This window comes from Clarias gariepinus, chromosome 25 (genome assembly GCF_024256425.1).
Source record: "Clarias gariepinus isolate MV-2021 ecotype Netherlands chromosome 25, CGAR_prim_01v2, whole genome shotgun sequence".
Lineage (NCBI taxonomy): Eukaryota > Metazoa > Chordata > Actinopteri > Siluriformes > Clariidae > Clarias > Clarias gariepinus.
Window position 1 is genome coordinate 13,777,367 of NC_071124.1, and position 25,325 is coordinate 13,802,691.

At 39.3% G+C, this 25,325-nt stretch overlaps 1 protein-coding gene across 1 annotated transcript; it reads left to right on the top strand.

The window, feature by feature from the left end:
• The first annotated feature begins 1,548 nt into the window (after window positions 1-1,548).
• Window positions 1,549-24,585, top strand: LOC128512856 (guanylate-binding protein 1-like). Its single transcript, XM_053486327.1, has 10 exons — window positions 1,549-1,731; window positions 13,527-13,654; window positions 13,997-14,106; window positions 14,195-14,388; window positions 15,245-15,490; window positions 15,587-15,861; window positions 15,970-16,182; window positions 16,312-16,414; window positions 20,192-20,385; window positions 23,985-24,585. Exons 1-10 carry the CDS (start codon window positions 1,557-1,559, stop codon window positions 24,198-24,200), a joined length of 1,854 nt encoding a protein of 617 aa, XP_053342302.1. The 5' UTR covers window positions 1,549-1,556; the 3' UTR covers window positions 24,201-24,585.
• Window positions 24,586-25,325: the final 740 nt, after the last annotated feature.

Consider the following 25,325-nt stretch of genomic DNA (forward strand, 5'->3'; position numbering starts at 1 on the left):
AAATAGGTTGCTGGAATTTTAGCCCATTTCCCTTGACAGATCTGGTATAACCAGTATGGTGCATGAACACAATAAAAGAGCACTGTTAATTGAAAACATTCACTTTTTTTTGGTAATTTAAATTGTTCTGTTTAAAATTAAAGAATGTTAACATGAGCATTGTTAACATGCAGGGTGAGGAACATAATCAGTAAAAACTGTGTTTTTTTTAGGTTTTAATACTGCTAATACTGACATCCTTGCGTGGCATGGTGGCTTAGTGGTTAGCATTGTTCCCATGCACCTCCAGGGTCTGGGTTCAATTCCTGGCTAGGTGCGATTCCCGCCTCCATGCACTTGGTGTTTACATGTTCTCCCAGTGCTTGGTGGGATTCCTCCAGTTAATTCAGTTTTCTCCCACAGCCCATAGTGTCCGTAGTGTTTGAATGAGTGTATGTGCGTGTGTGCTTTTTAATGGATTGGCACCTTTCCAGTGTGTACTCCACCTCATGCCCTAAGTCTCCTGGGATAGGCTCCAGGCCCACCGCAATCTTGTATCCAAGATTAAGCAATATAGATGATGAGTAAGAGTGAGCAATACTGACATCCCACACATTAATAGCAGATCCCTGCAATATCGTGGAAGTTGGTTTCCGCAGAGAGAGAGAGAGAGAGAGAACATACTCATTCATAATTTCTATTCCCAAAAGCCCCTATCACTTCTTGTAGTATGAATCTTTTTGTTCAAAGTGAACTGATCCCTTCTCTTAGTGAGTGGGCTTTATATTTAAATTTGGTGAACTTCATGGCAGTTTTGTTCGCTGCATTTTTCTATTCTCCATGGTGACTTTAATATTTTGAAGAGTCTATTTCTATCCGTATCTGATGACAGGATGTTGTGTGGTACTGATAGATGGTACATTTTATTGAAATGGTAGTAATGTCACATTTATTTACACATGAATTTTAATTTTATAGCTTTAAAATAAAAGATGTAGTTATACATGTAAGGCTTGTTTGCGGTCAGAATCCGCATTTTGTCCATCCAATAAACAGCCAAAGTTATCTATGAGAAAATTATGTACAGGTAGTCCCTACTTCCATTCCAGGAGCAAATTCGTACGTCGGATTTGTTCTTAAGTCCGAAAAAGTGAGTCCTATATGCCTTTGACACAAATATACAATGTAAAGCAAACAAATCCACTTGACTACATCTGTGCCATTTCCCCACATTGCTATCATGTGACAAAAAACACACCTAATGAAATGAAATGCAACCTTACACACAGTTGTCTCTGTGCTTTTAAATCGCAAGGAGACTCTATAATAACACTGGGGGAAGCAGGTACAAAATTATGTATTATCCACAATAAAACAAGACAGATATCAACATAATCTTAAATAAAGCTCAGAAAAAAATTAGTTGCTGCTTCAAAACAATAAAAATCCAGATTATTACAAAAATAAAAATCATGAATCATATGTGAAATATTTTATGTTTGCATTTGTGTTGAACTGAAACTAAACAACATGTATGTGTGTTGCTGTGTTGTGGTAATAATCAGATAATTAAAGCAATGGAGAAGCCGGAATGTCTGATAAGCACTGATTCTGAAGGACGTCTGTATGTTGTGAAGGAAGCCCAGAAAATACTGGAGAGGATTTCTCAGCCAGTTGTTGTGGTATCTATAGTGGGTCTCTACCGCACAGGGAAGTCTTACCTCATGAACCATCTAGCAGGACAACAAACAGGTAAGGTAAAAGCAGTCTAGTCTATAGTGTATAACACCTTGTGTTTGACCTTCACCTTCTAATAAAATTGTCAGAATACTTCTACATATAACACAATTACTTTGAATGTGTGCTATTGTAGTATTATAAAAATTTATTATAATCTTGTGCTCTTATTTAGTGTAAATGTGAGAAAGTCTTAGCTAAAAAAGATCAGGAAACACAAATCTCCCAATTCAACCTCAAGTGATAACAATAACAACAAAAAGACAACCGATTTAAACTAGGTGGAGAAAAAAATTAATACAAATTTAAATTCAAGTTTATTTATTCGTCACATACACAACCATGCACAATATGATATGCAGTGAAATTGTTATACGACTATTTGTGACCTTGAAAAGGAAAAAGGAAGTAAGGAGGCAAAATAAGAGTGAATATAAAAATATAAAATAACAAAATATAAAATCAACGTATAGAATATAAAATACAAAACAACAACAATTTTGTTACAATAAAATAAAGTGGAAATATGTAAGGTATAAAAAGTAAATAAACTGTATTACGTATGTGGAATGTTCAGTGTGCAGACAGCAGCAGTATGGTGTGGTCATAGTGTGTGAAATGGAAAAATGAGCAGCAGTGCTATTGTTCCTCTAGTCCAGTAGTGCAATAGTCCTCTTTTGTATTTAAGCATGAACCAGAATGTGCAACATATATGTTTTGAGCCCTTCAGTCGTTTGAGATGTTAGTGACGCTGCCGGGGCTATTTCACCACAGTGTGACAGGACCATGACATCGTGTGTTGTGTGAACACCGAAATATCGGAAGTTGTCCACTCTCTCCACTGAGCTCTCTATTGATAATGGGGGTTTGATAATTCCTCTCCTGCTTTGTACTGAAGTCCAGTATCAGCTCCTTTGTCTTAATAATGTTCAGGAGGAGGCTGTTCCTCTAGCACCAGTTCTCCAGATTCTTAATTTCCTCCAGGTAGGCCGTCTCAATGTTGTTAAATATCAGGCCCACCACATTTGTCGTCAACAAACTTGATAATGGTGGTGGAGTTGGTAGTTTTAACATAATTGCCCTTTTTAGTGTCCAGGTGACTGAGTGATGTATTAAGGAGGTAAGAAATGACATCATCAGTTAAGCAGTTTGGACGGTATGCAAACTGTAGTGGATCTTTTTAGTTGGGTAGTAAAGAGATGATGTCTCTGACCAGCCGTTTAAAGCACTTCATCACTACTGAGGACAGGGCTATAGGGCGGTAGTCGTTGAGTGAAGCAGGATGGGGTTTCTTTGGGACTAGACCAATGATAGACTCTTTAAAGCCTGTGGGAAATACTAACTGGGATAAGGAGAGGTTGAATATTTCTGTAAACACAGATGCTGGTCTGTGCAGGCTCTGAGATCACATCTAGTCCTGCTGCTTACATAGTGTTCACTCTCCTAAAGGCTCTCTTCACATCATGTTCAGAGAGGATGAACGTGTTTCCAAAGTTGGCATTCTCTTTCTGTCTGCAGTCCATAGCATTAGCATTATTTTTAGCATTAGCATTATTAGCTGCAGCCTTGAAGCGTGCGTAGAAGATGTTCAGCTCATCTGCCAAAGACACGCCCACATAGCACTGCTTTGCCTACCTCACTACTTTCCAAACATTATATGATGCAGCCTTGTACGAGTCCATGTCACTCGTAGGAGCGCAAGTATGCGTGTGTCGCTCGTAGGAGCGTGAATGTGTTGTACATCGCTCGTAGGAGCGCAGGTGTGAGTGTCGCTCATAGGAGCAGAAATGCGTGGTACGTCGCTCGGAGGAGCACAAGTGTGTTTTTCGCTCATAGGAGCGCGAGAGTGTGTACCAGGCTTAGAAGACCCTGTGTATGTTATGAGTGTGTGTTGTGTTATGTCATGTCGAAGGAACCGGAGTGTGTGTGTGTTATGTCGAAGAAACCGGAGTGTGTGTGTTATGTCGTAGGAACCGGAGTGTGTGTTGTGTTATGTCATGTCGTAGGAACCGGAGTGTGTGTTGTGTTATGTCATGTCGAAGGAACCGGAGTGTGTGTGTGTTATGTCGAAGGAACCGGAGTGTGTGTTGTGTTATGTCATGTCGAAGGAACCGGAGTGTGTGTTGTGTTATGTCATGTCGAAGGAACCGGAGTGTGTGTTGTGTTATGTCATGTCGAAGGAACCGGAGTGTGTGTTGTGTTATGTCATGTCTAAAGAAACTGGAGTGTGTGTTGTGTTATGCCATCTCTAAAGAAACTGGAGTGTGTGTTGTGTTATGTCATGTCTAAAGAAACTGAGTGTGTTATATGTGAAGAATCAGGGTGAGTGTGTGCTAAGTTTAGAGAGCCTATGTGTTTGTTAAGCCTCAGTAGCCAGTCAGTTGTTTGGTTTTTAATAAAAGACTCTGGTTATCTGTTAAACCCTCTGCGCCTATGCCTGCCCTTCTTAACCCACGGTGGTAACAACAGCCAGCACTACACCCGAATCATCAAGTTCAAGTTCAAGTTCAAGTAGGCTTTATTGTCATTACAACCATATACAGTTAGTACACAGTGAAACAAAACAACGTTCCTCCAGGACCAAGGTGCTACATGCAACATAAATTTACAACATAAATTAACAGGGACACTAAACTAGCTAACTAAGAGGCCTAGTTAACTGGCTAGCATAGACAGGACAGAGAGATCTAACATAAATTACAACATAAATTAACAAAAACTAACTAGCTAAGTATAACTATTTTAACAGACAACATAAAGTGCACGTGCAAATGTGCAAACATGAGCAACAACAAAGTGACAGTGCGCAACCACGACATAACAGAACATAAAAATATGGTGTTGAGGTAGTGAGTAAACGTAAACGTAACAGTTACAGAACATAAAATATGGTGTTGAGGAAGTGGGTAAACGTAAACATTCTTTAAAAACAGCAGCAAGAATAGAGGAATTAGTGCAAAAATTAGTCCAGTAATGATCATTGTGCAAAAAGATAAACAGTGAAGCATTTACAGGTTGGTGTGTACGATAATTTGGTGGTGTAGGTCAGTGTGTCTGCACTTGTGTTGATTAGTCAGTCCAGTCCCAATATTTTGAGGTAGTTGAGTTAAGCTGTGTGATAATGTTTGTGTTAGTGTGTCTGTGTGTGTGTGTGTGTGTGTGTGTGTGTGTGTGTTTATCAGTCCAGTCCCTTTTTGTTGAGGAGACGGATGGCTTGTGGAAAAAAGCTGTTGCACAGTCGGGATGTGTGTGCCCTAATGCTTCGGTACCTTTTTCCAGATGGCAGGAGTGTGAAGTGTGTGTGAGAGGGGTGAGTCCGATAAGCCACAATGCTGGTGGCTTTGCGGATGCAGCGTGTGGTGTAGATGTCTTCAATAGAGGGGAGAGAGACCCCGATGATCTTCTCCGCTGTCCTCACTATCCGCTGTAGGGTTTTGCGATCCGATATGGCACAATTCCCAAACCAGACAGTGATGCAGCCGCTCAGAATACTCTCGATAGTTCCTCTATAGAAGGTGGTCAGGATCGGTGGTGGAAGCTGGGCCTTTCTCAGTCTTCTCAAAAAGAAGAGACGCTGTTGGGCTTTCTTGTGTAGGGAGCTGGTGTTGAGGGACCAGCTGAGGTCCTTCTCTAGGTGGACACCCAGGAATTTGATGTTTTCGACGATTCCCACAGAGGAGCCGTTGATGCTCAGCGGAGAATGGTCGCCTCGTGTCCTCCTAAAGTCAACAACCAACTCCTTTGTCTTGTCAACATTTAGAGACAGGTTGTTGTCTTTACACCAGTCCGTTAGCCTCTGCACTTCCTTTCTGTACGCTGACTCGTCGTTCTTGCTAATGAGACCCACCACGGTCGTGTCATCAGCGAACTTAATGATGTGGTTCGAACTGTGTGTTGCTACACAGTCGTGAGTCAGCAGTGTGAACAGCAGGGGACTGAGCACGCAGCCTTGTGGGGCCCCAGTGCTTAGTGTGGTGGTGCTGGAGGTGCAGGTTCCGATCCGTACTGACTGAGGCCTACCGGTCAGAAAGTCCAGGATCCAGTTGCAGAGGGAGGTGTTCAGGCCCAACAGGTTCAGCTTCCCAATCAGTTGTTGGGGGATGATAGTGTTGAATGCTAAGCTGAAATCTATGTACAGCATTCGAAAATATGTGTCTTTCTTGTCCAAGTGTGTGAGGGCAAGATGTAGTGTAGTGGAGATGGCATCGTCCGTTGAGCGGTTAGGACGATACGCAAACTGCAGTGGGTCCAGTGAGGAGGGCAGCAGGGTCTTGATGTGTCTCATGACGAGCCGCTCAAAGCACTTCATGATGGTGGGTGTGAGTGCAACGGGACGGTAGTCATTGAGACAGGACACAGTAGACTTCTTGGGCACGGGGACGATGGTGGTGGCCTTGAAGCACGTGGGAACGACGGCGCTGCTCAGAGAGATGTTAAAGATGTCGGTGAGAACATCTGCCAGCTGTTCAGCACATTCTCTGAGCACTCTGCCTGGGATGTTGTCTGGTCCAGCAGCTTTACGTGGGTTGACTCTGCGTAGAGTTTTCCTCACCTCAGCTGTAGTGAGACACAGCACCTGGTTGTTCGGAGAAGGGGTGGTCTTTCTCGCTGCCACATCATTCTGCCTGTCAAACCGAGCATAGAAGTTATTCAGCGCATCTGGGAGGGAGCCGTCACTGTCACAGGCAGTTGATGTCGTCCTGTAGTGAGTGATGGCTTGTAAACCCTGCCACATGTGCCGTGTGTCGCCGCTGTCCCTGAAGTGATTGTGGATACTCTGGGCGTGTGCGCACTTTGCCTCTCTGATGGCCCGAGAAAGTTTGGCCCTTGCTGTTCTGAGGGCCACCTTGTCTCCCGCTTTGAAGGCAGAGTCTCTGGTCCACAGAAGTGCACGCACTTCCGCAGTAATCCACGGTTTCTGGTTGGGTCGTGAGATGATGTTCTTGGAGACAGTGACGTCATCGGTGCACTTGTTGATGTAGCTGGTCACTGATGACGTGTACTCCTCCAAGTCAGTGAAGTCGCCGTAAGTTGCAGCCTCCCTAAACATGTTCCAGTCAGTGCTCTCGAAACAGTCCTGAAGAGCAGAGATGGCTCCTGCTGGCCAGGTTTTCACCTGCTTCAGAACCGGTTTTGAGCGCCTGACGAGTGGTCTGTATGCTGGAATTAGCATAACAGAGATGTGGTCTGAGTAGCCGAGGTGAGGGCGGGGCTCTGCCCGATATGCGCCAGGGATGTTTGTGTAAACAAGATCCAGCGTGTTTTTCCCTCTCGTTGCAAAGTCCACATATTGATGGAATCTAGGAAGCACTGACTTGAGATTTGCATGGTTGAAATCTCCAGCAACAATAAACAGTCCATCCGGGTGTGTATTTTGCAGTTCACTGATCTTTGTATACAGTTCCCATAGCGCTTCCTTAGCATTAGCGCTAGGTGGAATGTACACTCCGATAATGAAAACAGTGGTGAATTCTCGTGGCAAATAAAAAGGTCTGCATCTAACAATCACATACTCCACTAGCAATGAGCAATAACTAGAAACTAGCACAGAGTTCTTGCACCATTTCGTGTTGATGTAAACACATAAGCCGCCACCGCGAGTCTTACCGCACAGAGCTGCATTCCTGTCGGTGCGAAACGAGGCTAGCCCGTCTAGCTGAATAGCGGCGTCCGGTACTCTGTCGCTGAGCCATGTCTCCGTGAAAACAAAGACACAGCAGTCTCTAACCTCACGCTGTGTAGCCTGCTGGAGTCGGATGTAGTCCAGTTTATTGTCCAGGGAGCAGACGTTAGATAAGATGATGGACGGGAGAGCCGGCCGGCTAGGGCTTGTTTTTAGCCTAGCACAGACTCCCGCCCGCTTGCCGCGGTTCCGCTTCCTCGCGCACCGCTTCCGATGACCCTTCCTCCGGCCTCCGGCATCAGGCAACGCCGAGGCTTCGAGGCCTGGTTCACGCAGCAAGCCGAGGTCGCGTAGCTTTTCCCGCAGCTCATCGTCGATATCATTAACCGGGTTATTTAGGTTGAAAAGTGTCTGGCTGTTGTATGTACGGACACCAGTTGCAAAGATATCCATACACATAGAAAAATAAACGCGCTACACACAAAACGTAAACAACGTAGCAGCTACTGCCGCGCCGCCATCTTGGATCCAACATCAACCATCAGTCTAAAAGATTAATCTCACAATTTCATCCTAACAACTTCATCCTAATTCTTTAACGGCAGCCTACAGTACAGTATATGACATCAGGACTGATCTGATCTGATGTGTTTTATTTTATGTAAAAAAAAAAAAAATTGCTTTCATAGGATTTAGGAGAGTAATTTGCAGCCAGGTTCAGCTAAGCATTAGCCTTTGATTAATTGACCATTACAAGGTATGCAGAGATCAGTTTGTTGGTCTAGAGCATTCAGTTGTGTGTGATAACACAATGCCAAGAGGAAAAGACATAGGCAAATGTTTTAGAGAAGCAATTGTTGCTGCACATCAGTCTGGAAAATTAAATAAAATTATTTATTTTTTTTGTATAGTACTTTTAACAACAGTCCAAAAAAACTTTACAAAATCAAAAGAAAATATGTATGAATCAAAATTATCAGATTGGTTAGAAGAATTAGAAGACTGAACAAGTAAGGTTTGTTTGGAAGGGTTGACAGGAGAAACCTCTTTTGTCTTAAAATAACACAGTAGCATGACTAAGGTTCTCAAAACTGCATCTGAAAAAAGCACAAAGCTTCTGGAATAATGTCCTATTGACAGGTAAAACCAGAATGCTGTTGTTTGGCCTTAATACCCAAACCCATGTTTGGCAAAAAGTAAACAGCATTTAAACACAAACTCATACCCACAAGCACAGCATTGGAGGTGTGATAATTTGTTATATTGTTATATAATTTGGTAAATTGTTATATTAAACCGCCTGCCGCCTAACACACAGTATGAATGGGGATCAATTCTTGCTTTCTGTTTCACCCAAATTTGAGTCTGGTCCCTCACAAGGTTTCTTCCTATTGCCATTTCAGGGAGGTTTTCCTTGCCACTTTCGCCCTCGGCTTGCTCATCAGGGACTATCTGACTATTTTAATTCATACACATACAAAATTAAATAATTATTCTGATTGTGTAAAGCCACTTTGTGACAATGGCAATTGGTAAATACAAATAAAATTGAATTGAATTGAATTGAATAATTTGGGCTTATATTGCAGCTGCTGCACCTGGGCACCTTGCAGACATTGAGTCAACCATGAACTCCTCTGTATGCAGTATTATAAAGGCAAATAGGTGGCCATTCGTCCAACAGCTAAAGCTAAAAAGTTGGGTCATGCAGCAGGACAGTAATCCAAAGCACACCAGTAAATCTATGTCAGAATGGCTAAAAATAAATAAATAAAGGTTTTAAAACTGTAGGCCGGTAGTGGTGAAGTATTAAAGGGGTCATACAGGCCTACATGCAATTTTTTAAGCTGTTTGGACTGAACTGTGTGTTAGGAGAGTGCGTACACAACCACTCTACGATGATAAAGAGCATTGTTTTCTTTTCATTTATTACAATAACATGCCCCTTCTGAAATCAGGCCAATCGCAAATGCCTGTCACTGTGACGCCACACCACAAGAGGCCGCTCCTACACTAGTTGATTGACACTGGTGTTTTAGCAAAGACCCGCCCCGAGTGAGAAGAAGCTGTCGGCCATTGTTTTTCGCCGCTGGAGCAAAATGTCACCTAAGTAAGTGTGGTGTACATTTGTTGGGTGTAATAGCGAACACAGCAGTCGTCATTCACTATCGACATCTGAGCCGCTGAGGATGCAGTGGCTGAATTTTGTTTTTAAAACTAACGTCCCGCCGATCTACCTAAATGCGTTCATGTTTGCGCTAATCATTTTAACTAGACTGCTTTATAAACGCAGGTCAGTATAAAGCAGGTTTTGCTACGAAGCTGCTCCTAAAAAATGGATCTGTACTAACTTCGTGTTCCTGCTTCATCTTCACCAGGCTCGGTGAGTGTAATTCCTTTTTCTATGAATCTTTGCAGATCACCTTTTTAATAATCACGATGAATGCGGAGTGTAAGTTAACTTATACTCTCACAGAACATGGTTATGGCTTCTTCTCTATGTACATCCGTCTCTATATAATCCCTAATCGCCCGTTTATAATAAACAATGGATTAAGGTGATTGTCTAGTTGCAAACTGTGTGGGTAGTCGGAAAACTATATTATGCTTACCTTTGTAACGTTAGATGGTTTATAACGGTGTCTGTCGAAGATTAAGAAGTCATGTAAACACATCAGTAAACACATCGCGTTTGTATCTCTCACAGTAAGCTTCTCCGGTTTTGTTGTTGTTGCTCGCGGCATCATAACAGCCCGTTAATTCATGCCCATGCAGTGATAAGAAAGACAAATCGAGTCGATGCATGTCCATTCTTTTAATTTTTGCTTTGTCAGGCAATATTACAAACTTCAATTTGTAAAACTACTTAAATTAAACCAAAAACGACTTAAGAAAACAGGCTCAGGCTTCATATTCCAGCGTTTTTCAGTTTGAACTGCATTACCCACAAAGCATTGCTCGTGTGGGCAATGCTTTGTGGGTAATGCAGTCCAAAGCATTGCCCGCACTGGACTACACTCCCGTGGCTATACCCCACATGTGTTGTGAAGACACGCCCCACAGAACTGGGGGGCGGGCTCAGCAGAGATCATAAGCATTAAAAGGAACATGGTAACATGGTAAAGGAAACAGGTTGCTGAGAACAGAGCTAGTTTTTACCAGTTAAAAGTAGTGTTTTTTTACACAACCACTGAGAATTTTTTATTAAATATATATAACTTTTCATTAGGACCCTAAAGATCATATTAACATTTAATGAAAAATGTGTCTGGATGACCCCTTTAAGAGCGATGTGCATACGCGAATGCCTAAAAAACCTAATTGAACTGAAGCAATGCTGTAAAGTGGAATAGGCCAAAATTCATTCACAATGATGTGAGTGACTGAGAAAGTTATACCAAAAAACATATCTTAAAAATATCTCAATCTCTGCTAAAGGTGGATCTACAAACTCCTAAATCATAAGGTTACTTATGTCCAAGTATTTTTTTTCCAGTAAAATAATGGCACTGTAAAAAAAAAAGGAGGATGTACTAACTTTTAAACATGACTGTGTGTGTGTTACATTGCCAATGTAACATTTTTACAGCCTTATAAGTCTTTCCACATTTATCATAAAAATAAAAATTTAAAATTCTTATTTTCCACACACAATCCTCCACAATTACAAAATGAAAACAATAGTTATTTTTAAACTTATTAAAAATAAATAAACACTGAAATATCCCATTTGCATAAGTATTCAGATCCTTTGTTGTGACAATTGAGCTTTGGTGCATCAAACAATTATGAGTGGTTCTTAAGTCCTAAAACTTGACTGGAGTTCACCTGTGCCCAACTGACTTCACTCAACCTAATTAATAAAGGCATGCACTGTCTATATACGGTCTCACAGTACAATGTCAGTGTGAAAACCAATCCAAGTTGTTCTCTTAATCCAAGAGTTTAGGAGAATTATATGTAGACAGGAGCACAACAGCCTTTATTATTCTCAAATGGAAGAGATTTTAAACAACCACAGTCTACCCAGATCTGGCCACCCAACCAAACTGTGTATTTACGGATGAAAGGCTCGCTAAGGGTTGCTATAAATGAGACCCTTTCCTTTTTGGAGATTGGTAATTCATTGAGACAGGATACAGAAGACTTCTTTGGCACGGGGACGATGGTGGTGGACTTGAAGCACGTGGGAACGACAGCGCTGCTCAGAGATGTTTATGTTCATCATGTTGAAGATATCAGTGGGAACATCTGCCAGCTGTTCAGCACATTCCCTGAACACTCTGCCAGGATATTGTCTGGTCCAGCAGCTTTACGTGGGTTGACTCTTCGTAGAGTTTTCCTCACATTATCTGTGGTGAGACACAACACCTGGTCGTTCAGGGAAGGGATGGACTTCCTCGCCATTACGTCGTTCTGCACATCGAATCATGCATATAAGTTGTTCAGCACATCTGGAAGGCAGCCGTCACCGTGATAGGTATAGTGATGTCATCCTGTAGTTTATAAGGGCTTGTATGCCCAGCCACATGCACCACGTGTCACCGCTGTCCCTGAAGTGTTTGTGAATTCTCTGGCATGTGCGCGCTTCGCCTCTCTTATGGACTGTTTGGTCATCTCAGTTTGGCCCTTGATATTCTTAGGGCCACCTTGTCCACCGCTCTAAGAGCGGAGTCTTGGCTCTGCAGTAATCCAGGGTTTCTGGTTGGGTCATGAGATAATGTTCTTGGAGACAGTGATGTCATCGGTGCACTTGTTGATGTAGCTGGTCACTGATGATGTGGACTTCTCCAAGTCTCAGCCTCCCTAAACATGTTCCAGTCAGTGTTCTTAAAACAGTCCTGAAGTGCAGAGATGGCTCCGGCTGGCCAGGTTTTCACCTGCTTCAGAACTCGTTTCAAACACCTGACAAGTGGTCTGTATTCTGGAATTAGCATAAGATAGATGTGGTCTGAGAAGCCAAGGTGGGGCCGGGGCTCTGCCCGTTATGAACCAGGGATGTTTGTATAAACAAGATCCAGCGTGTTTTCCCCTCTCGTTGGAAAGTCCACATACTGATGGAATTTAGGAAGCGCTGACTTAACATTTACATGGTTGAAATCTCCAGCAACAATACAACAGTCCGTCCAGGTGTGTGTTATAAAGTTCATTGATCTTTGAATACAGTTCCCATAGCGCTTCCTTAGCATTAACGCTAGGTGGAATATGCACTCCTATAATGAAAACGGTAGTGAATTCCCGCAGTAAATAAAATTGTCTACATCTAACAGTCACAAACTCCACCAGCAATGAGCAATAGCTAGAAACTAGCACTAGCAATGTCCATATACAGTGTGTGCTCACACATGCATGGATGTTGACTTTACTTTGACAATACTTTCAAAATCTACGATTATTCAAATAAATTCTTGTTTCTTTATAAAGAACTGTTGTGTTGGTCATGTATTCTAAAGTTTGAAACATTTGCCCAGATTTAACGTTACCTTGCTCATAAATTGGTAAATACCTGATTTTGTATTATCATCGCTGCGGGATAAATAACACTAAATCGTGCTAAACGCTGGACGGATAAATAATTAGGTATATGAATTTATAGCTGTATAAATTCGTTTCGTTTAATCAATTTGACCCGAATCGCTAAAGAACCGATTCACCTCTGACCCAGAGTTAAAACCCTACATGGCTGTGCACTAACTCTGCCTATTGAACGTAGTTTAGCTTGAATGATTCTGACATTCTACCCCCACCCCCATGTACTACCAGACAGTTATGTAACTTGTACCTTTATTGACAACAACAAGAATCCTAGCTACAGTGATACATGCTGATACACAATAATATTGGGTACTCATATATCAAGACTTACTCTTCAAGTCTGTCTTCTTTGTCTGTCAAGACAAAATGTATTAAAAAATTTAGTAGGAAAAAAAATTATCTTACAGAACACTCACCAATCAGGTTACTCACACCCTCTCTGGTGTTGGCTTGCCCCTTGTTTGTTGTGACACCAGTATGGTAGGTGCTCTGCTGCTTTGGCCACAAGGAGTTAAGGCATCCCGCCTTCTGTGTGTATGAGGTGAAGCTGACCATGGTGCTGAGCCTATGCTGGGTTTACCTCTACTTGGTTGAGTGCGAGGCTGGCAGATAGTAATGCAGATGGTTATGCAGTATTTTGTGCTTGTTACAGGCTTTGCTCTGGGCAGCACCATAGAATCAACAACTAAAGGCATCTGGATGTGGTGTGTCCCACACCCCACTAACCCAGGATACACACTGGTTCTACTGGACACTGAGGGCCTCGGGGATGTGGACAAGGTACAGACAATAACAAAGACAGTTACCAGGCAATTACTAACAGTGTCAATATCTCTTTTTTCTTTTCTTTCCATTATAATGAAAATATATTTACACACCTGTAATTTTTTTTTTTTTTTTGTAAATTCAAGTTGCATTTAAGATATATAGTTTCATAATATGGTCTTCTAAAATATAGTGCAATAAAATAAAATAAATTTAAAAAAGATTTTGAAAACTGTACAATTATGTATTAGTTTATATCAATGGGTGAATTTTAGTACAGTGATGCTGTATATAGGAATCAATCACTGATGATGATGTGTCAGGTCATTTAATCACACCAAGTCATTGGCCTTCTAGGGTGATGAAAAGCATGACACATGGATGTTCTGCCTGGCTGTCCTGCTAAGTAGCACTCTGGTCTACAACAGCCTTGGAGTCATAGACAACAATGCACTCGAGAAGCTACAGTATCCTTTGCTGAAAAACACACATATACAGTATACAAACACCAGATACACATGATAGTGTTGTTTTCTTGAACTATACCCTCTGCAGCTATGTGACAGAACTGACTGAGCACATCCAGGTGAAAGCACAGACAGGTGATGACCATGATAACTCAGCAGAGTTCATGAGATATTTTCCCTCCTTCATCTGGGCTGTGCGAGACTTTATGCTGAAGCTGGAGAAGGAAGGCAAGGCCATCACAGCTAATGAATATTTGGAACTTGCTTTGAAGTTTAAAAGTGGTAAGTATTAACGTGTCATCTTTCAATATCCCTGCCTTTCAGTATCCCTGTCTATGACTTGACTTGACTCTTGGCAGAAAAAAAATGCTTCAAGTTATTGTTTGCACTTAAATTAAAACCTTATACCTCTGGGTAAATTTAGGGGTAATGCAATCCAATCTTTACAGTGGTATCAAACACTATGGTAAATCAATGCAAAAATAATTAAATAACAAACAAACAAACTGTTCTACAACGGCCAAGTCAAAATCCAGGTCTGAATTCTAATGAGAATCCATGTAAATATTTGATAATAGCAGTCTACAATTTCTAGTGTCTATACTGCTTATCCTCTGTAGGGCCACAGGAGACCTGGAGCCTATTCCAGAACTCAGTGAAACAAGTCAGGTCACACATACTTACACATCCAATGATGAGTTACCATCAATTTGGTAATGCCAATCAGCCTACATTTCATGTCTTTGGACTGTGGGAGGAAATTGGAGTACCCAGATGAAACCCACCAACCATGAGGAGAACAAAGCAAAATCATAGATTCGAGGCGATATGTAAACATCCAACTCCCAGTGATAACCACTAAGACACCATTTTGACTACTAGATGTAATAATAATAATACTATAAGATAAAAGAGCAAGGGCACCCAAAACTAGAAATGAAAACAAAATTTGCTTAAATCTGAAGTGATTCAAAAGAGGTATTGCAACAGAATAAAGAATGTATGGAGTTATAAAACAGAACTTTATGAACATTATGTTGAATGGCTGATTGAAGTGGTGCCTTAAATGTCTGAGTCACCTCTGCCACCACTGTATAATCTACATATTTATAAGGACTTTTTCTATTTAAATTTCTAGGTGTTTCTGCCAGTGTTGATAAGTTCAACCTGCCCAGGCGCTATTTGCGTAGCTTTTTTGCAGAACGAAGGTGTTTTGTATTCCCACGTCCAACTAGAGATGATGATGACCTAATAAGAATGGAGGAGCTAACTGAGAATGACCTCAACCCACGATTTCTAAAGCACACTAAGGAGTTCTGCAGCTATGTGTTTAGCAATGCAAAACCAAAAACCTTAGCAAGAGGACAGACGCTCACTGGCAGTGGTCAGTAAATATCCATTACAGCAGCACTTTGAACAAATGGCAGATGTTGTGAATGTTGCTTTCTAAAATACAAGGATGTTCTATTTGTTTTATTAGCTCTTGGGAGTCTGGCAGAGATCTATGTGGAGGCAATTCGTAGTGGTGAGGTTCCTTGTCTGGAGAGTGCAGTGGAGACTTTAGCTAAAATCCAGAATGAGCGGGCCATCGAACAGGGCCTGCAGGTCTACCATGATGTTTTGGAGGCAATCCGCCTTCCAGTAGACCCATCTGAACTATCGAACAACCACAGCAAAGCAGAAACAGCAGCTATCAAAGTCTTCATCAGCACTTCCTTTAATGACACTGAGCACAATGCACAGCAGAAGCTCAATGTACATTGCAAGCACAAATTTTGTTAAACAATTTTTTGTCCCTCTAACATAAATATTGAGATAAATTCTCTCTCTCTCTCTCTCTCTCTCTCTCCCCACCACTCAAAGGAAGAGATCCAGACTTTGTATCAGAATCGGTGTAATCAGAATAAGGAGGAGTGGTCAAATGTTTGTAAGAGGGAACTCAACCAGGTGTTTAGCCAGTTGGAGGCAGCAATGAAAAATGGTTCATTTATGCGGCCTGGTGGCTACACAGAGTATCGCAATAAACTGCAGAGCTGCACAAATGACTACAAGGCACGCACAAGCAAAACATTCATGGTATGACTGCTAACATATTTTCTTACTAGTGTGAGAAATCCCTTTAAAATAGGAATAATTACATGTACATAAATACTATACATAAAGTAATTTGTGTGTGTGTGTGTGTGTGTGTGTGTGTGTTTACAGAGTGAGGAAGTGTTAAGTAAGTATTTGAGGGATAATGAACAGTTTGAGAAGAATATTCTTTTAGCTGATCAGTGCCTCAATGCAGCAGAACAGAAAAAAGAAGGTACACAATATCCGCCCCCCTAACACACACATTATTCAGTTTAATAAATAGTAATTTTTTTTTCTAAACTATGCAGAATGGCTCTACAAGCAACACTTAAGCTAAAATAATAATTTTTAAAAAATCATGTTTTAGTAAATACATTCATTCAACATTTAAAATGGCTAAAAGTGGAAAAAGTATGTGAACTCTTGAAATTAAACTGGGAAAGAGGATTAGTCCAGGTATTGAAGAAACAGACACAGTAGTTGTCGTTTAAAGGTTGTCAAAGACTCTGCTGTGCTCTGTGGTTGTCAAAGCTTTGTAGTCAAGCATGAGGGTTTTGAATTTGATGCGGGAAGCTACAGGAAGCCAGTGCAGGGAGAGGAGAAATGGGGTGGGAAAACTGGGGAAGGTTGAAAACAAGACGTGCCGCTGCATTCTGGAACAGCTGCAGAGGACGAATGGTGGACAAAGGCAGACCTGCCAGGAGTAAGTTGCAGTAGTCCAGGGTTTAAATAACAAGGGACTGAAAAAGCACCTGAGTAGCCTGTGAAGAAAGAAAGGGTCGGATTCTTCAGATTTTTCACAAGGTCTTGACCGGTGAATGAATCACCAGGAATGAAAAGCAGTATGGTTTTATCCAGATTGAGCTTGCATGATAAGCTGCCATCCAGGATAAGATGTTTGCCAGACATGCTTAAATCTGGGTGGAAACCTTAGTGTCTGAGGGAGAAAAGGAGAGAATAAGTTGCATGACATCTGCATAACAGTGGTATGAAAATCCATGCTGAATCTCATCAGATGACAGGTTGGAGAATACTGCTAAGGGAGGCGAAGGAAGGTCCTGAAGATCTGGTGTAGGATTAGGCTTGGAAGCAAAGGACTGGTGGATTGCTGCAATTTTCCCATTATAAAATGTGGCAAAGTCATCAGCAGTCAGAGAGGATGCCAGTGGGTTAAGTAGTGAAGAGAAGATATTGTGGAGTTTGCCAGGATTATGTGCAGAGGCTTTCAGCTTTTCCCGGTAAAAGGCAGTTTTGGCAGAACTCATGAGAATTTGGAGAGAAGGGTCTGGTAAGAGACTACTGTGATCTTCTCTCTGCAGTTCCTAATTCTCTTCTGTTGTTTTTGTAGGATGGTCTAGTTTATTGAGCTATAAAGAAATATATTTAATATGACCATTATGATTTTTTTTGTAGGAGTCAGCATGCCTGCTGTGTGTGTGTGCACAGGAAAGGCATATGGTATGCATGTATTATATGTCTGACTTATATGTGCACAGAAATGTGCCATTCGATACTGTATACATGGATACATGTATGACCAACGTGTGTTGTGGAAAGTGAAAGCAAGTTGAGCTAAAAATATATATAATGTATATAATGGGCAAAATGGGCGAGAGAGGTTGCTGCCTGCCCGGTTATTTACAGTACCGACAATAAAGCCTTTATCTTTTGCAAACAAAACCCAAGGCTGAGTTTTTTCCACAACATTGTGCAATACATCAGATAGCCAGACAAGAAGTCTTCTTTGGTTTAGAGGACAGAGGGCATATGAGACCCATGGATGAGGAGAGAAAAGTATCAGTTGAAGTCTCTAGTGGTAGAGAGGAAAAGGAGTCTGGGTCTGGGAGAGATGACAGGGTACATGAAGACTCAGAGTAAGAGAAGAAAGAGTGAAGGTTTCTGCGGGTAAAAGAAAAAGACATTCCCAAATTATCCTCAATAATTTTTTGATACTCCTGAGAATTCATTTACCTCTCTATGACTGCAAGCTGGTCAGGCCCTGATGCAGCAAAGCAGGCTCAAATCATGATGCAAGGGGCAAAATTAAGCCAAGCAGCAATGTTCTTTTTAGTAAGCAGCGGCTTCCTTTATGGTGTCCAGTCATGGATACCCTATTGGTCAATGTTTTCCATACTGTAGATTCATGTTAGCCAGTACCAATCATGCCTTCAAATCTTTGGCTGTCACTTGGGGTTGTTCCTTTACCTCATTAATGAGATATCAATGCTCAGTCCGGAAGTGTCTTTATTTGCCACTGTAGACTGGAGAAAAAGTTTTTAAAAACATTTTATAACCCTTTCCAGCTTTATGTAAATAAACAATTCTAAATCATAAATCCTCTAAAAGCTCTTTTTGGTGAGGGATGGTTTACATTAGAGTATTCTTCTTGCACGGAATTACCCCCAAAAGTTTGTGTTTTTTAATCAAAGAAGCTCTAGTCAGTACCTTCAAACTCATTTTCTTACCAAGACTCCAGGTATGCTGACCCCAATTAGCTTTTATGAGGTCATTGACAGAAGAATTCACATACTTTTTCCACTATCATTATGTCTTCATGGTTATTCTCAATCCAGACATGAAATATCAGTTTTTTTTTGGTTTATTATTTTAGCCACATTATATCACATTTTATGACAAATAAATGCAGAAAACCATGAAATTTCAAAAGGAATTTTACTGCCACTGTATACAAGTGCATCTCCATAAATTTGCTATAGATACAGTATATTAAATTAAATAGTTTTATTACTCTGACGGATATTTTATTATTTTATTTTATATTTATTTATATTTATTTTATTTTTGTGATTATGGCTTACAGATAATACACAAAATTCAGTATTTCAGAAAATTAGAATATTACTAAAGTCCAATATAAAAAAATATATTTTTACACATAAATGATGGACCACCAAAATGTACTGTATGAACATGTACAGCACTCATTACTTAGTCGGGGCTCCCTTTGCATTAATTACTGCAGCAATGCGGCGTGGCATGGAAGCAATCAGTCTGTGGCAACTTAATTTTGTGCCTCTCCACTCTGGGACCTTGATTTCCAAATTACATTCATCTGAAAGAGGTCCACTAAGCGACAGTCCAGTCCTTTTTGTCCTTAGCTCTAGTAAGACGAGTTTAAAATTGTCTCTGGTTCAAGAGTGGCCTGACACATGTCCTGAATATGTCTGTGCATGGTGTACACCTGCATGTGTGAACATGTGTGAAGACCTGCACAGCAGTGACTGGGGACAGTAACCTTAAACGGAAAGCACTGATAACACTGCTTTGCAGGTTTGCATGTGTTACATCAATTCATTTAAATCTGTTGAATGAGTAAAAAAGGATGCTGCAATTGTGATTTGCATGAAAGAAGAGCAGCACAGTTTTGAACTGATCCTCTAAGGAAGTTGAAAGTTTCTTAAAGAGAATAATTTCTGGTGATGAGTCATAGGTTCACCACTATGTGCCATTAAAGTAAATTACAGATTTTGTAATGGAAATATTTAAAATGTCAACCATAATATTGGTGATATAATATTGGTGCTTATAGTTTTTTGGGATTCTTAAAGACCAGTATTGGAACATTATCAGAAAAAAAAGTTTAATAAGAATTTACTTCTGATGAAGAAGTGGAGACAGTGGTCCATTCATGGCTTGCAGATCAGCTTGAGAGAGAGTATTTTAAATTGTTTTAAATCATGTTTACTGTTACACATGGTTCAGAACTAAAACGAATCCCTCACATACTGCACATGCACTGGTAAACATGCTGCTGGTGCTACAAATCACACTAACACACACACACACACACACACTCACACACACACACACACTTTTACCTACTGTATGCTCATACTAAACACATTGTAAAGCTAAGAGTGGAACTGGGTACACATCAGGATTGTTTTGATAACCTTTGTAAAACCTTGCAAAAAATATTTTTCAATCTTTTTCAGAGCTCTTTTGTACTGTCTGTACATATTAATAGATTTGTTTATATACTTCTTAGCGGAGCGTTTGCAAAAGGAGGCTCTACAACGGGCGAATAACATGTTAGTGAATACAACAAGGCTTCATGAGCAGGAACGCCGCGAACAGCAAAGGACCTATGAGAAGAATGTGACCCAGCTGCTGGAACGGATGGATAAAGAAAGGCAGCGAGCAAAAGAGGATAATGAACGAGTGATGGAGGCTAAGCTTAGAGTAAGAAATGACAGACAACAGTACAATCAGAAATCTGAATTCAACCTTACTGTTTATTTAATTGCATTTTATACATATTTGTGACCCATCATACCAATTAAGTTGCACGTTAGCTTTGCTCTATGACAAGTAAAGTGCCGTATGTGAAATTTATTAAATGTTCAGCAAAAATCGGTTGATATCTTTTAACAGAATTGAGAAGTTTTAAATCATAATTGCTTTAAACACTATCCAAACTGATTATTCCAGTTGTAATAGAAAAACTTATGGTGAAGTTATTTTTAGGGATAGCAGGCCATTCCTAGAATAAGGTTGAGGGATCACATGTAAATGTTATCAAAATTGGATTTTGACACTTCCTCAGAGACCCTCATCATAAATAAATTCTCACTGGCCATATCTCAGCAACCAGACATGATACAGTAATAAACTTAGCACAAAAATATAAACGATAAAAAATATAGCTTATTGAGCCAGGAATGAAAATATCATCAAATTAGTCAAAATCCTACTTAATACCTGATTTGATGTGATGGGTTACACATGTAATTGAAAATGCCACACTAATATTAAAAATACTAAACATTTATGCTTACATATTTTAATCAATATTAAGTTAATTAATTTATATAAGTTTCTTTTCAAATGCTAACCATTGGTCAATACCGAAGGCACATTTTTCAAACCTCTTCATACATTACCAACATACATCTTTGCCAAACAGTTAATCTCAGCTTACACACCACCAAAACCCTGAATAAAAATAAAATTAAATAAATAAATAAGCCGCCTCATAAGTAAAAAACAAACAAAAAAACAACAATATAGTAACAAGTTGCGCAGCGTTTTTAAGTTTACTCAACTTTGACAGAAATTTGCTGCCCAAAACAAAATATTTTACATTTCTCCTCAGTTGACAACATTGTGTACCCAGTTCAGAATCTTAAGTTGACTCAACTTGTAATTCAAATATTTAAGTCAGCTCAAGTAGTATTTATTGTGGTCTTAATTACTTATATGTCTTTAGTCTAATTAGTTAAACTAATTAGTTTAATTAGCCCAACTTTTCATCTACTGAAAAAGGAAAGTTGTCTTCTATTTTAGCCCATTGATGTAGTCCGTTCAAGTAATTGTTTTTCTATAAAAACAAGTTGACCAAGACCCTGACAATTAAAACACACATTACTGAAGAAAAACTTTATTCTTCCAAAAGTAGTCAAAGTTAAAACAGTGATCTGCATAAAAAGGGGGAATACAGGTTCTATTTTGCAGGGTTAAAAAATTCCTTGACACCAGATGTTTATCAGATTTTTACTGATGTTTTAATATTACAGCATTATAACCATTTTTAAAAAATTAGCAAAGATTTGACTTTTAAAGACTTTTCCCCCAATGTGTCTGATACAAAAAAAAAATCTATGTCAACAAGAGTTTGTTTTTAACATGTAAATCTGAAGGGAGACAGTCTCTCCAAATCCAATAAAAATAGTTTGGATGGATTCATAGGTGTCCGTCCAGTCCTTTTGAAATTCAATGTGTAGAGCACAGACCTGACCAAACATCACTCCTAAAACTCCAGCATAGTCACCCAGTCCCCTCCAACAACTTGTTCACACTCCTCCTGTACTGTAGCTCCAAAAGACCAGCCTCACCCCTCTGACTCAATCCTCCACTGCAGAGCTCTGGTTAAAGAAACAAGAGGAGTCTTGTAAAGACAAAGATGATAAATTTCACAAAATATCTAGTAGAACCGGGTATTTACTCAATTAGGTTTTTATACAGATAAGCTAAGAAGCTAGACTTATAGATGAGCATTATCAACTCTAAAGCCAAACTAACACAGACATTTTTATATCCCTTAACCGAGTACTGAAGCACTATTACTCCTTAACTGGTAAACAGTTCGAGTTTTTCTCGAACTTTTGTTAGCTGAAAGCTTGCGTGGTCGTGTGTGCTGGGGAGGAGCAGGACGCTGTTGATTAGCAACACAGGACAGGGCAAAGTGAGCAAAAAAACTAGATACGGTTATGAACATTTAGCTCGCTAACTCCTGTACAGTGCGGTAACATGAAGCCTAACGTTAGCTAAGCTATGTCAGGGTGCCTCAGTATAACGATAAGAGGAAACACACCGGCCTCTATATATATAACGCTAACTGTCTAAAATACCTGTAAGCTAACTGGAACATAGTTTATAAAGAAAAAAAACCCTCAATAAATACTTACCAAAAAGGATAAAGAGTCCACAAATGGCCATCTTTACCCCTTTAGTGGAGTTTGAAAGGGTCGGCCTGGCGGGGGAGGGTTTTTTACTTTTTTATTTTAATAAAATCACCTAACTGCATCTCAGCAAAGGTAAATCGCTGGCTTGATTTTTTTTTAGTGCATGTAAGTTTTCAAGAACACAATGTTACCGGTTGTCTCAACAAATACTACTTTAAAAAGTTATGTCAACAGTACAATGTGAATTTATTCAACATTCATTTAGTTGCATTTTTTACAGTGCACTTTCACTGGAATTTATCCACAAAGATGTCCAGTTCATCTGACTTCCATCACCATCGCTCTTCAAAATACACAGTTTACATTGTGTATACAGTATCTCTATATGTACTATGTTTGGTTATTGAACAGCTGAATCTAACTTGACATACTGATATCATACTGACATACTGAGTTTTTCTTTTTTTTAATATACACACTGTGTCTCAGAAAAAGGAACAGTGTACAACTGATTGATTCTTACTTTATGCACTTTAGCCAGGACTTATCAGAATCATTAATTGTGGCCCTTATCTCATCATGGACCACTGCTCTTGAGCTTCTCATTTGTTCTTTTACGTATTCTTCCACTCTTCTCTTTCCCCAATAACCTGTCTTCCTTGGATTTTGTTTCCATGTTTTAAAACAAAATCAATCAAAAGCTGACCCCTTTTACTAATTAATACCAAGACTAAAAACAGCTGAGTAATCTTTTAGTTGACAATACACTTAGCTGTGTTTGGAATTTTTTCACTTTTTTACTTCATTCTGCGAAGATTTTCTATAAATGTTTAGACAAATTTCAGAGATTAATGAAATTTACAAATATTTAGTTTTTTAAATTATTTTACAAAAATTTAATTGCAAATTTTTAGTGTTTACAGTTGGTGGAGTATTTTGTAAGAGATGGTTGCTGAATGCATTTTGTCTGAAAGCAATGAAAAGTGATTCATTGTTTGGTCCACATAAACTGCTGTTTAGATGACTGTGTAAGGAGTTTTGACAACATGACTTCAGGTTTATATAATTAAAACAGTCTGATGCATTATAGCGATTAAGGTTTAGTCAATAAATGTTACAATACTGTTTATACATGTAGATAAAAATAACATTTTTATTCTAAACAGATTTGGTTGCGTTCTTTACCAATGGAGCATTATTATAATTAAGTAAATAAAATATGTGAAAATGCTATATGCATCTTTTTAAAACTTAAAAGTTATGTGGTAAAGACCAGACCCTGAAGAAATATTTAAAAATAAATGGACAATGTGTTTTAAAAAGTATATAATGGGTTTTAATATACATAATGCATTGTGTGTGTGTGTTGCATTGCAGGAGCAGAAGTTTCTGTTGGAAGGTGGATTTCAGCAAAGAGCTGATGACATGAATAAACAAATTAACAGTTTGAAAGGAGAGATGATGAATTCTGAAGCAATTCTGACACAGTATAAGGAAATAGCTAATAACATGAATAAACAGATTCAAAGTTTGAGAGGAGAGATAAGTAGTATAAGTTCCAAATCAAATCAGTCGTCATGTCTCATTCTTTAAGTGTTACAGTAATATTTTTATTTTTTAATCTGGGGATGAATGATTATACAACATGCTGCTTTGAGCACAGTCTGGGTTGGGACTTCAAAAGCCTAAAGTAAGCATGCTTTATCTTCTCCAAACATTTCTGATGTGTGTTTGGTTTCAATGTCTCGTTCAAACAGTAATTTTATCAGAAATTTACAGTATTGTGAAACTCTAGTGTGTACATGGGGAAGAAAACATGAAAACACAAATTTATATATTATTTTGACACCTTCCATTGTGTATGCTAATTTTTCTAACCTTTCTTTGTATTAGGGCTCAGCTCCTCAACTGAGTTGTGTTATAAATTAGAGCATTTAAAAGCTAATGGATGACAGCAACTGCTCTATTGCTAGATGTAAGCAAGTAACTCCTTTTACTTTCATTGTCGTGAGAAAACGTTCATTGGAGTGAGGAAACACTGGTTGTCAGTTATTTGCAATAAAAAATTACTGTTGTCCCAAGGTTGTGTGTGTTTGTTCAACATTTGACAGCTTTCTCAAATTTAAGAGAGTTCTATTCCAACTGACTCAACCTCAGATACCAAAGCTATTAGTGTTGCTGTTTTTAAAGTTTGTTTAACATTTTAAATTTAATAACATTATTTATTGAACTCAGAGAGTAATGTCACCATTGTTAATTTATTTTTCATTTCAAAGCAAGATACATCTCAGGCTGGTAAATTTAGAGAAAAAATCAGAATGTACCAGAGAATCAGGACCTTTTAAGGCAATTTCATTAGAATATCATATCAGGATATGAGTTACTTCTTTAAAAAGTTTTGAGAAAGAAAATAATTATATATATATATATATAATTTTTTTTTCTCTCTGTGGGTGTGTGTAAATATTTCTTAATGATACAGTGGAACCTCAGATTACGAGCATAATTCGTTCCGGAAGTGGGCTCGTATTCCCAAACACTCATAAACCAAATTTAATTTTCCCATAAGAAATATTGGAAACTTAAATAATTGGTTTTACAGCCCAAAAAAATAAATACATAAACATAATTAATACAAAATATTAAGTAAAAATAAAACAAATTAACCTGCACGTTACCTTTCAAAAAAGTTAAAAATAAATCCCGGCAGAAAAGTGT